The sequence below is a fragment of the Taudactylus pleione genome, unplaced genomic scaffold (assembly GCF_031769625.1).
Source record: "Taudactylus pleione unplaced genomic scaffold, aTauple2 ptg000121l, whole genome shotgun sequence".
Classification (NCBI taxonomy): Eukaryota; Metazoa; Chordata; class Amphibia; order Anura; family Myobatrachidae; genus Taudactylus; species Taudactylus pleione.
In genome coordinates, this window is record NW_028284523.1 from 4,340,635 (window position 1) to 4,360,464 (window position 19,830).

At 42.8% G+C, this 19,830-nt stretch overlaps 1 protein-coding gene across 3 annotated transcripts in view; it reads left to right on the forward strand.

Moving 5' to 3' along the window:
* Positions 1–19,830, forward strand: part of EYA2 (EYA transcriptional coactivator and phosphatase 2) — a 190,811-nt gene that overhangs the window by 111,693 nt on the left and 59,288 nt on the right. For all 3 annotated transcript variants that reach the window (XM_088472145.1, XM_088472146.1, XM_088472147.1), the window contains 3 exons: positions 10,687–10,754; positions 11,508–11,685; positions 12,076–12,218. In XM_088472145.1, the coding sequence (XP_088328271.1) occupies positions 10,687–10,754; positions 11,508–11,685; positions 12,076–12,218 (389 nt within the window). The remainder of the gene's footprint in view (positions 1–10,686; positions 10,755–11,507; positions 11,686–12,075; positions 12,219–19,830) is intronic.

Genomic DNA, 19,830 nt, shown 5'->3' on the forward strand with positions numbered 1-19,830 from the left:
TCATCCCGCCTTCCGAGTCTCGCGGGTTTTGGATCCTATATCAGGTACCTGCGTCGGCGCCATTTTCTCACTCGGCTGTGGACAGTGAAGAGGGAGGGTGGGAGTTAGGGCTGGCTGGACTGTGTAGTGTAGTGTAGTGTAGTGCAGAGTAGTGTTGTGCTGAGCTGTGCTGCGCTGTGCTGCTGTTGTCCACTACTTCAAAGTCCATAGGGGCTGGCTGTGTTGTGCTGTGCTGCTGTTGTTAATAGGGTTTGTGTCCACTACTTCAAAGTCCATAGGGGCTGGCTGGACTGTGTTGTGCAGTCAGTTCTCCATAGGGGCTGTGTCCACTCCAAAGTCCTGTGCAGTGTCCCAGTCCTAAAGGGGTGCTGTAGTGTTGTCCAGGGGGTGCTCTGTCCATCAGGGGTGCTCCCCCCAAGTGCTAAAAAAATAATATTTTTTGTGTGTTTGTGAATTGTGTGCGCAGTAGCCGCACGTGCATCAACAAAGTAGTGCCAAGCGTGCGCCTGTGTCATAAGTAAAGGGCCGGCTGGCTTGACCGTTAAAGGATGCTGTAACCCCCAAAGTACACTCCAGTCCAAACCAAAAAAAAAAATATTTTCTGTGTTTGTGAATTGTGTGCGCAGTAGCCGCACGTGCATCAACAAAGTAGTGCCAAGCGTGCGCCTGTGTCATAAGTAAAGGGCCGGCTGGCTTGACCGTTAAAGGGTGCTGTAACCCCCAAAGTACACTCCAGTCCAAACCCAAAAAATAATAATTTTCTGTGTTTGTGAATTGTGTGCGCAGTAGCCGCATGTGCATCAACAAAGTAGTGCCAAGCGTGCGCCTGTGTCATAAGTAAAGGGCCGGCTGGCTTGACCATTAAAGGGTGCTGTAACCCCCAAAGTACACTCCAGTCCAAACCAAAAAAATATATATTTTCTGTGTTTGTGAATTGTGTGTGCAGTAGCCGCACGTGCATCAACAAAGTAGTGCCAAGCGTGCGCCTGTGTCATAAGTAAAGGGCCGGCTGGCTTGACCGTTAAAGGGTGCTGTAACCCCCAAATTACACTCCAGTCCAAACCAAAAAAAAAATTATTTTCTGTGTTTGTGAATTGTGTGCGCAGTAGCCGCACGTGCATCAACAAAGTAGTGCCAAGCGTGCGCCTGTGTCATAAGTAAAGGGCCGGCTGGCTTGACCGTTAAAGGGTGCTGTAACCCCCAAAGTATACTCCATTCCAAATCCAAAAAATATATATTTTCTGTGTTTGTGAATTGTGTGCGCAGTAGCCGCACGTGCATCAACAAAGTAGTGCCAAGAGTGCGCCTGTGTCATAAGTAAAGGGCCAGCTGGCTTGACCGTTAAAGGGTGCTGTAACCCCCAAAGTACACTCCAGTCCAAGCCAAAAAAAAAATTATTTTCTGTGTTTGTGAATTGTGTGCGCAGTAGCCGCACGTACATCAACAAAGTAGTGCCAAGCGTGCGCCTGTGTCATAAGTAAAGGGCCGGCTGGCTTGACCATTAAAGGGTGCTGTAACCCCCAAATTACACTCCAGTCCAAACCAAAAAAATATATATTTTCTGTGTTTGTGAATTGTGTGCGCAGTAGCCGCACGTGCATCAACAAAGTAGTGCCAAGCGTGCGCCTGTGTCATAAGTAAAGGGCCGGCTGGCTTGACCGTTAAAGGGTGCTGTAACCCCCAAAGTACACTCCAGTCCAAACCCAAAAAATATATATTTTCTGTGTTTGTGAATTGTGTGCGCAGTAGCCGCACGTGCATCAACAAAGTAGTGCCAAGCGTGCGCCTGTGTCATAAGTAAAGGGCCGGCTGGCTTGACCGTTAAAGGGTGCTGTAACCCCCAAAGTACACTCCAGTCCAAACCAAAAAAAAAATTATTTTCTGTGTTTGTGAATTGTGTGCGCAGTAGCCGCACGTGCATCAACAAAGTAGTGCCAAGCGTGCGCCTGTGTCATAAGTAAAGGGCCGGCTGGCTTGACCGTTAAAGGGTGCTGTAACCCCCAAAGTACACTCCAGTCCAAACCAAAAAAAAAATTATTTTCTGTGTTTGTGAATTGTGTGCGCAGTAGCCGCACGTGCATCAACAAAGTAGTGCCAAGCGTGCGCCTGTGTCATAAGTAAAGGGCCGGCTGGCTTGACCGTTAAAGGATGCTGTAACCCCCAAAGTACACTCCAGTCCAAACCAAAAAAATATATATTTTCTGTGTTTGTGAATTGTGTGCGCAGTAGCCGCACGTGCATCAACAAAGTAGTGCCAAGCGTGCGCCTGTGTCATAAGTAAAGGGCCGGCTGGCTTGACCGTTAAAGGGTGCTGTAACTCCCAAAGTACACTCCAGTCCAAACCAAAAAAAAAATTATTTTCTGTGTTTGTGAATTGTGTGCGCAGTAGCCGCACGTGCATCAACAAAGTAGTGCCAAGCGTGCGCCTGTGTCATAAGTAAAGGGCCGGCTGGCTTGACCGTTAAAGGGTGCTGTAACCCCCAAAGTACACTCCAGTCCAAACCAAAAAAAAAATTATTTTCTGTGTTTGTGAATTGTGTGCGCAGTAGCCGCACGTGCATCAACAAAGTAGTGCCAAGCGTGCGCCTGTGTCATAAGTAAAGGGCCGGCTGGCTTGACCGTTAAAGGGTGCTGTAACCCCCAAAGTACACTCCAGTCCAAACCAAAAAAAAAAATATTTTCTGTGTTTGTGAATTGTGTGCGCAGTAGCCGCACGTGCATCAACAAAGTAGTGCCAAGCGTGCGCCTGTGTCATAAGTAAAGGGCCGGCTGGCTTGACCGTTAAAGGGTGCTGTAACCCCCAAAGTACACTCCAGTCCAAACCCAAAAAATTATTATTTTCTGTGTTTGTGAATTGTGTGCGCAGTAGCCGCACGTGCATCAACAAAGTAGTGCCAAGCGTGCGCCTGTGTCATAAGTAAAGGGCCGGCTGGCTTGACCGTTAAAGGGTGCTGTAAACTCCCAAAGTACACTCCAGTCCAAACCAAAAAAATATATATTTTCTGTGTTTGTGAATTGTGTGCGCAGTAGCCGCACGTGCATCAACAAAGTAGTGCCAAGCGTGCGCCTGTGTCATAAGTAAAGGGCCGGCTGGCTTGACCGTTAAAGGGTGCTGTAACCCCCAAAGTACACTCCTGTCCAAACCCAAAAAAAAATTATTTTCTGTGTTTGTGAATTATGTGCGCAGTAGCCGCACGTGCATCAACAAAGTAGTTCCAAGCGTGCGCCTGTGTCATAAGTAAAGGGCCGGCTGGCTTGACCGTTAAAGGGTGCTGTAACCCCCAAAGTACACTCCAGTCCAAACCAAAAAAAAAAATATTTTCTGTGTTTGTGAATTGTGTGCGCAGTAGCCGCACGTGCATCAACAAAGTAGTGCCAAGCGTGCGCCTGTGTCATAAGTAAAGGGCCGGCTGGCTTGACCGTTAAAGGGTGCTGTAACCCCCAAAGTACACTCCAGTCCAAACCAAAAAAATATATATTTTCTGTGTTTGTGAATTGTGTGCGCAGTAGCCGCACGTGCATCAACAAAGTAGTGCCAAGCGTGCGCCTGTGTCATAAGTAAAGGGCCGGCTGGCTTGACCGTTAAAGGGTGCTGTAACCCCCAAAGTACACTCCAGTCCAAACCAAAAAAATATATATTTTCTGTGTTTGTGAATTGTGTGCGCAGCAGCCGCACGTGCATCAACAAAGTAGTGCCAAGCGTGCGCCTGTGTCATAAGTAAAGGGCCGGCTGGCTTGACCGTTAAAGGGTGCTGTAACCCCCAAAGTACACTCCAGTTCAAACCAAAAAAATAATATTTTTTGTGTGTTTGTGAATTGTGTGCGCTTTAGCCGCACGTGCATCAACAAAGGAGCAGCGCCAAGTGTGCGCCTGTGTCCCATAAGTAAAGAGCCGGCTGGCTCATTTCTTAAAGGCTGGTGTAACCCCCAAAGTGCACTACTCTCCAGCAAAAATAAAAAAAAAAATTTCTGTGTTTAGCCGCACGTATATATCAAATCGATATAACATAAATGGAGGACCAAACTTTCTCCGATAAAAATAAAATAGAGAAAGATCAAGAACCACTTCCTCCTAGTGCTGAAGCTGCTGCCACTAGTCATGACATAGACGATAACATGCCATCAACGTCGTCTGCCAAGGCCGATGCCCAATGTCATAATAGAGGGCACATACAATCCCAAATGACAAAGGCCCTCATTCAGAGCCGTACGCTCTGAGCAGAGCGCACGCTCTGAATGAGGGCCGGGCTCCATTTTCATGGAGCGTCCTCCTGGACGCTCGTATAGCTGTGGGTCACCACCCACAGGCTATACGAGCGTGCATTGTGATGGTCGCGATGGTCGTGACCATCGCGACCATCGAATTTGCGAGCCGGAGCCTGCGGTTGAGGTTTTCAACCGCAAGCTCCGGAGTGATTTTGGCTCTATCAGAGCCAAAATCACTCCCACTGACATCACTAGTGATGTCAGTGGGCCGGCTTCTGACGGGAGGCGTTCCCGTGGGAACGCCCCCGTCAGGGAGGCACGCCCACCAAAGGGGGCGTGCTGTCAATCAACATTGACAGCACGCCCCCTTTGATCGGACACAACGAGCGAAGGACTTTCCTTCGCTCGTCGCGTCTGGCGCATGCGCACGACGGAGCTCCCTCCGTCGTGCGCATGCTCAGTCCATAACATCGACCCACTTGCGAGCGGACAGCCGCTCGCGAGTGGGTCTGAATCAGGCCCAAAGTTCAGGAAAATGACCTTGAAAAAAACATTTAAATCAGCTGAAGAGAAACGTAAACTTGCCAATATGCCATTTACGACACGGAGTGGCAAGGAACGGCTAAGGTCGATCCCTAGTATGTTCATGACTAGTGGTTCAGCTTCACATGACGATGGAAGCCCTCCTCCCACTAAAAAAATCAAAAGAGTTAAGCTGGCAAAAGCACAGCGAAGAACTGTGCTTTCTAAGAAGATATCACAAATCCCCAAGGAGAGTCCAAGTGTGGTGGTGGTTGCGATGCCTGACCTTCCCAGCACTGGACGGGAAGAGGTGGCTCTTTCCACCATTTGCACGCCCCCTGCAAGTGCTGAAAGGAGCACCCACAGTCCACTTGCTGATATGCAAATTGAAGATGTCACTGTTGAAGTACAACAGGATGAGGATACTGGTGTAGCTGGCGCTGAGGAGGAAGTTGGCGAGGAGGATTCTGATGGTGATGTGGTTTGTTTAAATCAGGCTCTGGGGAGACAGTTGTTGTCCGTGGGATGAAAAAGCCCATCACGGTCATGCCTGGGCAGAAGACCAAACATTCCACCTCTTTGGTCTGGCAATATTTCTATCCAAATCCGGACATCAACTGTCTTGCCATATGTACCTTATGTAAAGGTGGAATAAGTAGGGGTAGGGACGATAACCACCTAGGAACATCCTCCCTTATACGGCACCTGCAGCGCGTTCATAATAAGTTACTGTCAAGTTCAGAAACTTTGGCTAAGACCATAAGCAGTCCAGGGACACCTAAATCCCGTTGTCCTGTTGTATCCAAGCGCCTGCAAACCACACCGTCAACTCCCTCCTCGTCAATTTCCTCCTTAGTCAGGATCGGAAGTAGTCCTGCAGGCCATGTCACTGGCATGACTGACTCTCCTATCGGGGATTCCTCCGGAGGATCCTGCATTGCTACGCCTCCTGCTGCCGCTGCTGCTGTTGCTGCTGCTGGGAGTCGTTCATCATCCCAGAGAGGAAGTAGGAACACCACTACTTTTACTAAACAATTGACCCTCCAACAGTCCTTATCGAGGAGGATGAAGTACGACAGCAGTCATCCTGAAGCAAAACGTATAACTGAGGCCTTGACTGCTATGTTGGTGTTAGACGTGCGTCCGGTATCCGCCATTAGTGCAGTGGGATTTAGACAATTGCTGGAGGTAGTGTGTACCCGGTTCCAAATCCCGTCTAGATTCCACTTCACTAGGCAGGCGATACCGAGACTGTACAGAAACGTCAGAAAAAGTGTCCTCAGTGTCCTGAAAAATGCCGTTGTACCCAATGTCCACTTAACCACGGACATGTGGACAAGTGGAACAGGGCAGACTAAGGACTATATGACTGTGACAGCCCACTGGGTAGATGTATCACCTTACGCAGCAACAGCAGCAGCGTCACCAGTCGCAGCATCTCAGAAACGCCAGCTTGTTCCAAGGCAGGCTACGCTGTGTATCACCGGTTTCAGTAAGAGGCACACCGCCGACAACCTCTTAGAGAAACTGAGGGAAATCATCGCCCAGTGGCTTACCCCACTTAGACTCTCCTGGGGATTTCTGATATCTGACAACGCCACCAATATTGTGCGGGCATTACATCTGGGCAAATTCCAGCACGTCCCATGTTTTGCTCACACAATAAACTTGGTGGTGCTGAATTTTCTGAAAAGCGACAGGGGCGTGCAGGAGACGCTTTGGGTGGCCCGAAAAATTTCAGGCCACTTTCGCCATTCAGCGACTGCGTGCCGAAGACTGGAGCGCCAGCAAACACTCTTGAACCTGCCCCGCCATCACCTGAAGCAAGAGGTTGTGATGCGGTGGAACTCAACCCTCTATATGCTTCAGAGGATGGAGGAGCAGCAAAAGGCCATTCAAGCCTATACATCCACCTATGACATAGGCAAAGGAGGGGGTATGCACCTGACTCAAGCGCAGTGGAGAATGATTTCCGTGTTGTGCAAGGTTCTCCAGCCCTTAGAACTTGCCACACGTGAAGTCAGTTCAGACACTGCCAGCTTGAGTCAGGTCATTCCCCTCATCAGGCTTTTGCAGAAGCAGCTGGAGAAAGTGAAGGAGGAGCTAAGACGGAGCGATTCCGCTCGGCATGTGGGACTTGTGGATGAAGCCCTTCATTCGCTTTGCCAGGATTCCAGGGTGGTCAATCTGTTGAAATCAGACCACTAAATTTTGGCCACCGTGCTCGATCCTAGGTTTAAAGCCTATGTGGTGTCTCTCTTTCCGGCCGACACAAGCCTGCAGAGGTGCAAAGACCTGCTGGTGAACACACTGTCAGCTGAAGCGGAACGTGACACGTCAACAGCTCCTTCTTCATTTTCTCCCGCAACTGGGGCTGCCAGGAAAAAACTTAGGTATCCTAAGCAACCCGCTGGCGGTGATGCAGGGCAGGCAGGACCAAGTTTGGACATCTGGTCCGGACTGAAGGACCTGGCAACAATTTCTGACATGTCTACTGTCACTGCATATGATACTGTCACCATTGACAGAATGGTGGAGGATTACATCGGTGACAGCATCCAAGTAGGCATGTCAGACAGTCCATACCTGTACTGGCAGGAAAAAGAGGCAATTTGGAGGCCCCTGTACAAACTGGCTCTATTTTACCTGAGTTGCCCCCCCTCCAGTGTGTACTCCGAAAGAGTGTTTAATGCAGCCGGGAACCTTGTCAGCGAAAGGCGTAGGAGGTTGCTTCCACAGAATGTGGAGAAGATGATGTTCATCAAAATGAATTATCAGCTCTTCCAGGGAGACCAGCCTCCAGAACGTACAGAGGGACCTGTGGTGGTGGATTCAAGTGGGGACGAGTTAATACTTTGTGAGGATAAGGATGTACACACTGAAGAGGGTGAGGAATCGGTGGATGAGGAGGATGAGGATGACATCTTGCCTCCGTAGAGCCAGTTTGTGCAGGGACACATTAATTGCCAGCTTGTTTTGTGGGGGCCCAAACGAACCAATCATTTCAGCCACAGTTGTGTGGCAGACCCTGGCGCTGAAATGATTGGTTTGTTAAAGTGTGCATGTCCTGTTTATACAACATAAGGGTGGGTGGGAGGGCCCAAGGACAATTCCATCTTGCACCTCTTTTTTTTCTTTGCATTATGTACAGTTTGGGGCCTAGTTTTTCAAACTGCCATCCTGTCTGCCACTGCAGTATCACGCCTAGATGGGTCACGTGTTTGTGCCGCCCACTCGTGTCGCTTAGCATAGTCATCCAGCTACCTCGGTGCAACCTTTTGGACATAAAAACACTATTGTGAGGTGTGAGGTGTTCAGAATAGACTGGAAATGAGTGGAAATTAAGGTTATTGAGGTTAATAATAGCATAGGAGCAGAAAAACCTACAAATTCTGTGATTTTAGCTGTTTTTATGCTTTTTTTCAAAAAAAATACAGATCCAAAACACAAAACCCAGAACCCAAACACGGAAGGGTGGTTTTGGCCAAACCAATCCAGATCCAAAACACGAAGAAAGATCCAGATCCAAAACCAAAACACAAAACACGAAAAGTGGCCGGTGCACACCCCTAATATATATATATATATATATATATATATATATATATATATATATAGATAGATTAAACACTGCATTTGCTTCATGCCATTACTAGTCTCTGAGTGCCGCCATCATTGCCTGAAGCAACTGCAAATTATTTTAAAATATGTTTTGTATTTTTTTTTATGCATTTTGTATTTGTCCACTAAATGGAACTGAAAGCCCAGGCTAGCTAGCCATGACATGCATGTGTATATTCCCCGAGACTGGCCTTAGCAGGCAGTAAGTTTTGTCTTAGTGCTCCGGGCCAGTGTTTTCGAAGCAGCTGACTATAGAAAGTACTGATAAATCTTGGCGATATATGGTTGTCTATCGCTGCGATAAATGGTGATAGAAGAGCAGTCCTATTGTCCAATATTGATGCATAGACCCATATATCGAGAACTGAGGTCTATCCTGTTTACAGGGAGCAGTTCAAGAACTAGGATGAATTATTATTATATTTATTAATAATACATTTTAGTTGTAACGCGACAACATTTTGTATAATAGAAGGACATGAGAGACTGATGCACACAAATAACATGTAGAAGGGTTGGCAGGTGGTATACTAGTTAGCATTGCTGCCTCACAGCACAGGGGTATTGAGTATGATTTCTACTAGGGCTCTATCTACAGTATGCTGCATTTGTATATTCTCCTTGTGTTTGTGTAGGTTTTATCCCGCAATGCCCAAAAACATACTGGTTGGTTAATAGGCATCTGACATAAATGGACCCTTGTATGTATGTGTATTTGTGGTTTGGAATTTAGACTGTACTCTCCAATAGGACATACTCCTTACTATCTGGCTGCCCCCAGCCAGGTTGGCACAGTTGGGGGCATGGCAGCGGTATATATGTCCTTCAAAAGAGTAGCCCCCCTTTCCTGACCAGACCGCTTTTAATCGGTATGTAGGTGGCTGCGGGGGGTGGCGATCGGCTCAAGGAGACTTGCCCACTCTTCTTTGCGCCCGGGAACACCACCCATTTTTCGGGAGCCTCCTGGCAGTTACGGGAGATTAGGCAGGTATGGGGCAGGGTCTAATGTGAGTGTCCAAGAATAGCAATTGGGTGAGCCCGTGATGACTGCCTCACTCTCTGCCAAATATCTGTGTGGTTTGAGTCATTGTAAAGTCATTATATAAATAAGAAATGATTGTTCTTATTATTAATAATATTATGTCTGTAATGCATAAGATAAATATTACTGTATCTGATTTATAGCATAACTGAATACAGTGAAGACTCCAATAATAAAAGTTAAGGCGCATATCCACTAGCAGATGAGGTAACGACAGTACGATTACGACATCGTAATCGTACCGTCATTCCCCATCCCCTGCAGTGCCTACTCTGAACGATTAGTCGTTCAGTGTAGGCACCCGCCATCATCCCTGAACATGGCCAATCTGTTGTTATCGGCAGATTGACAGGCACGTTCAGCCGATGATTGATGTTGGAAACGACCAGTGGGAGCGCTCATCGCTGGTCGTTTCCGACATTGTGGTGCACGATTTGTGCACGATTAATTAGCGATTGCACGATTCCGATGTCGGAATCGTACAATCGCTCATTAATATCTGCTAGTTGATACGTGGCTTTACAGTGGTTATTACATGTGCTAGACAGGTCAAAAAATTTGTAAGACAGAGTCTTTTCAGGTTATTAAGAAAAGTCTTACAGATATAACTTCCCTTTTCTGTACAGATTATATAAGCCTCATACTATCTTCTCCCTCCTCTGTGTTAGATCTCAGCTGTCTGGGCACTATGGGGTTCCTTCTACTAGAACTTAAAAGTCTGATCACGTTGTGCTCACCTAGAGTTTCAGGCTGTTGATCATACTTTGAAGTTGTACCAGAGGGATCCCTGCAGAGACTGTGACCTCAGAACAGAGACAAGTTAGAGACTCCCAGTAACCGGTACATACTCAAATATATGAAATCTTTGTAAGAGAAATAGGATGCATGTTGCGCATGCATTAACCTGCAAGTTGCACCAGGCACCATTCATTGAAAGACCTTCAGATATCAAAGAAAAATGTTGTCAATAGCTATCTACAGTACATGACTCGGTACATTTTGTCTATGCAGATATGTTTGTGTGTGTTTATGTGTATGTGTGTACAGTATATGTACTGTATGCCTTGTCTATATATTTGCACAGCTATATGTGTGCGTGTGTATATATATATATATATATATACACAGTATATATATGTATAGTGTGTATATATATATATATATATATATACATACAGATGTGTGTATATATATGTATTAGTGAGAGATATCAGCAAAACTGCACAGAGATAATGACATTGCTTCATAAAGTTGGTCACCAAGGTAAATTTCTGGATTCTGTTATTTTCAACTAGGTCCATCAGGGATCTACCAAGGAACCAATGGTTTGACTAACTCTGGAGCCTTCAGCGGTGTGCATCAGGTGAGGCACTCATTGCTAGTGTGATCACACTAATCTCTAGATACCAATACTCTTTGCCTGTCCCTTTTAAATCAGTGTTTCTGTTGAGAGTGTTTTACATTGATGTATATACTCTTCTACATTGATGTCCATTCTGTAATCAGTGGCTCCATTGTACAGTGTTTCATTTTTATTTTTAGACTATCCCTACTGGAGTTTTATATAGATTAAAAAAGGGTGTCCCTCGATTAATGATACGAGTGATAGCTTGTACAATACTGCGTGTAACTTGTGCTGTTCTGAAAGCACAATAACTCCTTGTGAGCTCCGCTGGCCCAGTCACCGCTTTCAAGAATCCTGGTTTAGTCCTGGTACAGCAAATACCTCCCCTCTAAGAGAGATTTTGGCAGACAGTGTGATTGAATTCAGCCAGCACTCCAGTTCCTTTCAGGATGCAGAATATGCTAATATGGGTTTATAGTACAGGAGATAGAGATAGACTGTGCTATACTGTATTATGGATACATGACATGTTCTACCTTTCCCATGTGTACCACTGAATACACTTTAAGGCAGAATGTTGTTGACATTATCCCATGCAAATAAAATAAATAAATGCATTGATATTTATATCTATATCTATATATATATATATATATAAAAATAAAAAAAAATTATGCTTGTGTTTTTATACTAAAAAAGTATACTCATTTAAAATGAATAGATCAGCTGGACTGTATGATACTAGATCATGTCTTATTTCTGTAATTGAAGGAATATTCATCCTATCCTGGCTTTAGCCAAGGCCAATACACACAGTATTACAGCACATCATACAACTCCCCATATGTACCGACGAACAGCATCAGTCCGACAGCCATCTCCACTTCCACGTATTCCCTGCAGGAAACGCCGCACCACATCTCCAACCAGAACTCCGAATCACTATCAGGTGGGTAACTGTCTGCAATCTATCTCTTTGTCGTCAATACATAGGAGTAAACAAAATATCTAATGTGCTATATATCAATCTAGACACATTTTACAACATGATTTTGCATTAAACAATAAAACAATATCACATCAAATGAGCCTTGCAGTGCATTTCACAGTATACTGGTTGGGCAGTATGATTGTCCCTGCAATGTTTATTTGCTCCCACAAATAAATTGTGACAGTGGCTGTTCCAGGATGCTAAATTGTGTAATTTATAAAAAGAACAAAAATGTAATTTGCTGTTTAAGTTTCACTGTGCATCCAGGCTGTGTGACATCCCCAGTATATACATGTGCAGATGAGATAATATATTGTATATCTATAAAATAAAATTATTTCTCTGCAGAAGAATACAATGCTCACAATGGTCCTTCCACTCCAATTAAAGATTCAGACACTGATCGGCAACAAAGAGGATCTGACGTAAAGTTACGAGGCAGGTCTAAACGTAATAATGACCCATCACCTGCAGTGGACAATGAAATTGAGGTATGTACTAACACCTCTTTTTGTTAAATGACCCTTTTGAGAACCGCAGTAATATGGGCCTCTTTGAAAATAAACCCTCACTTTGTAACAAAACTTATTAATGATTGGAAAAGAGAGGGATTCAGCACTGATTTTCACGGTTCAACTTTTCTGCTAAGGTACACTTTTGTATATGTCTTATTATTGTTTTTTATTATTGCATATTTGTATTTTGTTGCACCAAAGCGTGCAACTAGCACATGTGGTTTTCATGCATCAGTTAAGACCAGTGGTTCTCAAACTCGGTCCTCAGGACCCCACACAGTTCACGTTTTCCAGGTCACCCAGCAGGTGCACAGGTGTATTCATTACTTACTGGCACGTTTTAAAAGATCCAGAGGTGGAGCTAATTATTTCACTTGTGATTCTGTGAGGAGACTTGAAAATCATGCACTGTTTGGGGTCCTGAGGGCTGAGTTTGAGAACCTGTGGTTTAGACTATATACAGTGGTGCTTGAAAGTTTGAGAGCCCTTCAGAATTTTCTATATTTCTGCTGAAATTTGACCTAAAACTACCTCAGATTTTTGCAAAAGTCCTAAAAGTAGATAAAGAGAACCAAACCAAACAAATTAGACAAAACAATTGACATGCTAATTTTTTTATTGAGGTAATGATCCAATATCACATGTATGTGAACTTTTGGTTTCAGTATCTGGTATGACCGCCTTGTGCAGCAATAACTGCTTCTAAACATTTCTGGTAATTGTTGATTAGTCCTGAACATCAGCTGTTATGTTGGTAGGTTTCCTCCCATGAACTGCTTGCTTCAGGTCCTTCCACAACATTTCGATTGGATTACGGTCAGGACTTTGACTTGGCCATTCCAAAACTTTAAATGTATTCTTATTTAACCATTCTTTGGTCAAATGACTTGTGTGCTTTGGGTCGTTGTCTTGCTGCATGACCCACGTTCTCTTGAAATGCAGCTTATGGACAGATGTCCTGACATTTTCCTTTAGAATATTCTGGTATAATTCAGAATTCATTGTCCCATCAATGATGGCAAGTCATCCTGGGCCAGATCCTGTAAAATAGGCCAAAACCATGATACCACCACCACCGTGTTTCACAGATGGTATGAGGTTTTTATGCTGGAATTCAGTGCTGTCCTTTCTCCAAACATAATGCTTCTCATTTAAACTTAAAAGCTCTATTTTGGATTCATCTGTCCACAAAACATTATTCCAATAGTCTTCTGGCTTGTCCAGGTGATCTTTAGCAAACTGCAGACAGGCAGCAATGTTCTTTTTGGAGAGCAGTGACTTTCTCCTTGCAATCCTGCCATGCAAACCATTGTTGTTCAGTGTCCTCCTGATGGTGGATTCATAGACATTAACTTTAGCTAATGTGAGAAAGGCCTTCAGATGCTTAGAGGTTACCTCGGGTTCCTTGCAAACTATTAGACGCCTTGCTTTTGGTGTGATCTTTGTCGGTCGATCACTCCTGGGGATGGTAATAATTGTTTGGAATTTCTTTCACTTGTACACAATCTGTCGGTCTGTTGATTGGTGGAGTCCAAACTCCTTTAGAGATGGTGTTGTAACCTTTTCCAGCCTGATGAGCATCAACAACTCTTCTTCTGAGGTCCTCAGAAATCTCCTTTGTTCGTGGCATGATACACTTCCACAAACATGTGTTGTGAACATCAGACTTTGATAGATCCCTGTTCTTTTAAAAAAGACAGGTTGTCCACTCACACCTGAGTGTCATCCCATAGATTGAAAATACCTCACTGTAATTTCAACTTCAAAATATCTGCGAAGCCTAAAGGTTCACATACATTTGACACTCACATATATGTGATATTGGCTAATTTTTCTAAAAAATAAACTAAAAATAAACATGGCTAATTTTTTTGTCTCATTTGTTTAGTTCGGTTCTATTTATCTACTTTTAGGAAGTGTGAAAATCTGAGGTAGTTTTAGGCAAAATTTAATAGAAATATAGAAATTCAGATGGGTTCACAAACTTTCAAGCTACACTGTACAAATGAATGAATGGAAGTAATTCACCTGAGCTAATGTCTGAAGATACAGAGCCCCAGTAACTCCGTAAGGACTTCAGGCTGACACCTCCGGGTCCAATGTGGTTATTATAGATAAATGTTTTTCATCTTGTTTTCATGTGAAAATGTGATAAGATCCCTTGCTGGACTACACATGTATTATATTACACCAAAACTATAGACAAATATAGGGATCTTTAAAGGAACATAGGCAGATGTTTTTCAGTGGGCATTGCTGGCAGTGAGGACAGTTGTAATCTTGCAACAGACATTGGTGCCAAAGCAATCCAGATGTTCCGGATTACGAGGGATGCCAAGCAATGTCTGAAATGTGCAGAAACAAATAATAAGCTGTGATTTACTGACCTGCCGGGAAATGTGTGCACACTGGACGGAGGAAGATGAAGATCCATCTGTTATGAAACTGACCTTATCCACCATTGACTTAGATTGAACTGGGGTCTATGAGATGATATGAATTACATGGTTGACTGTGTTTGTTAGAGCTACGCGTTCTTTATATTTGCAGAAAGACATGAGAGACATGTAACCAGAATCCAGCCTGTCAGACTTAGGATCACACTCATCAGTGTCACACATTTCAATCCATAGATATGGTTTAAATGTTGCAGCCTCCTGAGATCACTATGTATACTTCTGTATTAATCCCAACGCCTGATAACACTTTAATCACAAATCAATCGTATCATGCAGTAATCTTCTAATCCAGTATTTCCCAACTCAGGGCCCTTAACAGTGCATATATTACAGATATTACAGCTCTCAGTATTACAAGTGAAATAATTAGCTCTACCTGTAGACCTTTTAAAATGTGTCAAAAACTAGTTATTTATATAGTGCATATTAAAATAGCGCTTTACAGAGCCATTAATGAAGACACCTGTGCACCAACTAAGAGATCTGTAAAACATGCACTGTAGTTGGGAAACTGCTCTAACCACTAACAGCGTCCATGATGCTAGATTGCCCTGCTGCTCAACCTGAGCACAGTACAGCTAGATCAGAGATTCCCAGCCAAGGTCCTCAAGACACACTAACAGTCCAGATTTTAAGGATAGCCATACTTAAGCACAGGTGACTTAATTAATACCTCAGTTATTTTGATTTAGCTATCTGTGCTTAAGCATGGATATCACTAAAACCAGGACTGTTAGTGTGCCTTGAGGACCGAGGTTGGAAATCACTGAGCTAGATGTCATCCAGTTTGGCCACTCCCATGTGTGCCAGCATTGTACCATGTGTGACTGTCATAAGTAACTGCAACTTTGAGGATCAGATGCCTTTGTCTGGATTATGACTTAAAGAGCAGGTATTTGGAGGGACTGCCCCCTGTATAACCTTCCTATATAACAAAAATATTACCTGAAGACTACCAGAAAGTTAGCTTCATGTGTGAGTGCCACATTTAGTTAATATAATAATCTATAACAATATTTTATTGATTACATTTTTCTACTTTACTGATTTGAAATCACTGTGCGTTGGCCCACTACGGGGTGAATTACGCCATTCTGCATACAGATTTCATTGTGTGCTTTGCAGTAAAGGCATCACACCAGTGCCAGATAACAAAGGATGGTTGATGAGGTAAAAGGCTCCATCTAAAATGTGGTTGTGTAGGTATAACTGTGACAAGATAAATTTATGTAGGGTCATGATGTCTGCTGTTTATAGGAAAATACTTGGAATATGAGGTTTAATATGTATCAATAGATGTGGGGTCAGATCTCACTGTGTGTTCTAGTGAAACTGTAAGTTGCTGTAAATAACTGGTCTGGATTTAATGATCAGGCAAATAGGGGAGATATATAGGACAAGGGCCACTGGCTTGAGCACCTCACAGAGCCCTTGGTGTTTTTATTCAGTCAATGGATCACTCCCCAAGTCTTTGTTCCATTCTCCCAGTGACCAGAGTAAGCCACATACATGTCTCTGCTCAATCTCTCCTGTCACATAAGCCGCTGCCACCTAAATTGCCATTAGGGTCCGGCACACATTTCCTACATGAATGCGACGTTGTATTGAAATGTTTCCACTGAATTTCCACAGATTTTAAAAAAATAAAATGAGACAGAGTGTAATACATCAGCTTCACAGACAATAGAAAGTAAGGCAAGGCAGTTTGTCATTACATCAAACTAATCCTATTTTTCTTAATGCGTTTTCCACATGGATATTTAGCTTTTTTGTAGACAAGACTTTGCAAACTAGCTTACGAAAAAATTGGCCAACTAACAAAGGATTTTTATTTTTAAATATATTATGGCTTGAAAAGCCTTGAATGTATTTGAATAAATGTCCTGTAGTTAGCTTGGCAGCAATTGTGAAGATTACAACAAAACAATAAAAATTCTTCTTACTACCTGCCCTTATCTGATTTGTTTCTGCAACTTCCTGAACATTTGTTGTGTTTTATTATAATTTTTTTTTATATTCTTAAATGGACAAGAAAAAATAATGTTTTCCATAGAATTTTAATCAAATACCTGCTGAACATATTTATCACCAGTATGAATGGGGCTCTGTCATGTGACTATATTTAGTCATCTGCTGAACATGTGAACACAATGCTGTACATTACCTGATCACCATAAGGTCAAATAATGTTGTGAAAAATACCTGTTCACTCTAGCCAACATAGTCCTAATTTTTTGGCTTGCGTGTTTCTTTTCTTTAATTTTTTTTAGTAAAATGTTTCAAAATAGTAGAAGCAACTGTCTGTATCTCAGGAGATTAAACAGGACCAAGGAGAATATAGTGTCAATATTATGATGGTTTAATGCTAAAATGTGTCAGTAGTTTCGACTCTCCTTTGTATATTGTGTTTTTGGCTAATTGCTTAAAGACATACCTGATATGACCTATAGATAACACTGTTGATCCACGGGCCAGTCAAAAACAAAAGGCATCTGCTAAAAAAAGAGGAGTTCCCTGTGTCAGGGATTCGGTGGATGCACATTGATCTCACCCTAGGGTGAAACGTTTAGCCAAAACATGATAAACTGCCCAATGTACATTTAATCTCTCGTTCATCATACAACGTTCCCCTATCATTTGTACATTCTCCAAATGTTCCACAAAACTTCTTAGAACCTAGGAAATGATAGATTTACATTCACATGGAAAGTCCATTTTTGTGGCATAGGTTTTCCAAGGCTCCAACATGGAGTGATAAAATAACCCATGATTCTCTGACATGTTCTCTAAAAGAACCGTTTTTTTCACTAGTCCAGATCAAACTTCACATCTTTATTTTAGTTTTACTAGGACAAGAGTATTAGAACATCATTTTATATTTTATTCATAATTTATGCAAATACATATAAGACAATTGTGCACTTTTTAGCAAACACCAGCTTATAGGTGGGTACACACTATACAATATATTGGCCAATCGACCATCATATAGTGTGTACACCCAATTTCACTCAAATCATTGTTTGATGAATTGTGTGGTTGCATCTTTCCATCAGATGGTGCTGCACATCAGGAGGGACGATACGATGCTATTCGCTAACATTAGTACAGTAGCGATATATCGTGCTTGTGTTACACCATGTTGTCCGTCGCAATATCGTTCAGGCGTGCACTTAGCTTAAGTCAAGTGGTTTCTGGCTGACTTACCCCCTGATGGCCCCTCATTCATTCTAAGTTAACTCCAATGCTGCATGTTTTACATGGTTATACAGGGTGTTTCACTCGCTATTGGCCCCAAAGTTTTCTTATAACTTTTAAAGTCATTGATGTAATTTAGTGAAATGTGACACAGACATACCTTGGTCTAGGAGAAACACGAGGAAGTCATAGCAAGTGTTGTAAGTGTTCGCCATTAACATCCAGGTCAGCTTGAACGTGTCGATCCATGTTATGGAAGCTTTTAGCCAAGGTTTCTTTGCAGCTCTTTGGCATGTGCTGATGAAAACTTCCATCTCCTGCGACAGTTTCTGCAAAGACTTCTGCAGGGAGGCCAGTAGTCTGTTTTTCACTTCCTGCACCGTTGTTTCTGGCCTATTCATACGGCCTCCTCCATGGAAATCTAATAATGTTCCAGTGGTTTCCAGTTTTTGCACCAGATACTGACTGGTGAATTTTGCTGGTGGTTTCTGACCTCCATACTGCTCAATAAATTGTCATTGGCATGCCTTTATCCAGACAGTTTTCCATTAAATCTGGACAATAAATACCGGTTGTACAGCTGTGTACCGGTTCATATCGGAACGTAACACAAACACAAACACGATGAATGTGGACGCCTCAGTACACAACACCACAGTCAGGAGCAGGAATACCTACTGACTAGCAGTGGCGGGGAAGAGGGTAAAACCCGGAAACATAGTAAATGCATTGAAAAAGCCGGAAATCCATAGTAAGTGTAATAGAAAAGCCGGAAATCATAGTAAATCATAGTAAATATATTAGAAAAGATTGAAATCCATAGTAAGTGTTTTAGAAAAGACAGAAATCATATTACATGTATTAGAAAAGCCGGAAATCCATACATTTACTATGTTTTCAGCTTTTTCAATACACTTAATATGGATTTCTGGCTTTTTCAATACATTTACTATTATTTCCAGCTTTTCCAATACACTTAATATGATTTCTGGCTTTTCCAATACACTTAATACAGTATGATTTCCGGCTTTTTCAATACACTTACTATGATTTCCGGCTTTTCCAATACAATTAATATGATTTCCGCCTTTTTCAATACACTTAATATGGATTTCCGGCTTTTCTAATACATTTACTACAGTATGATTTCCGGCTTTTTCAATACATTTACTATGGTTTCCAGCTTTTTCAATACATTTACTATGATTTCTGGCTTTAGCAATACATTTACTATGATTTCTGGCTTTTTAAATACACTTAATATGGATTTCCGGCTTTTTCAATACATTTACTATGATTTCCGGCTTTAGCAATACATTTACTATGAGTCTGGCTTTTTCAATATACTTAATATGGATTTCCGGCTTTTTCAATACATTTACTATGATTTCCGGCTTTAGCAATACATTTACTATGATTTCTGGCTTTTTCAATACACTTAATATGGATTTCCGGCTTTTTCAATACATTTACTATGATTTCCGGCTTTAGCAATACATTTACTATGGTTTCCGGCTTTAGCAATACATTTACTATGAGTCTGGCTTTTTCAATATACTTAATATGGATTTCCGGCTTTTTCGATATATTTACTATGATTTCCGGCTTTTCCAATACACTTTACATTGTTTCCGGCTTTTTCAATGCAGTTACTATGTTTCCGGCGTTTACCCACACCCCAGTGGCGGCTCCAGAGGTGGGACTGCAGCACAGTTCAAAATTCAAATAGGGGAACCTCACCAACTCACTGGCTCCCCTATTTGAATTTTGGACTGCGCTGCTGACTAGGGTGGGGAACATCTGGCCTTCACCTTGCGTATGCGTGACCAGCTGGCCTGGATGCTAATAGCGAACACTAGCAAACACTTGCTATGACTTCCTCATGTTACCCATAGACCAAGGTGTGTCTGTGTCACATTTCACTAAATTAT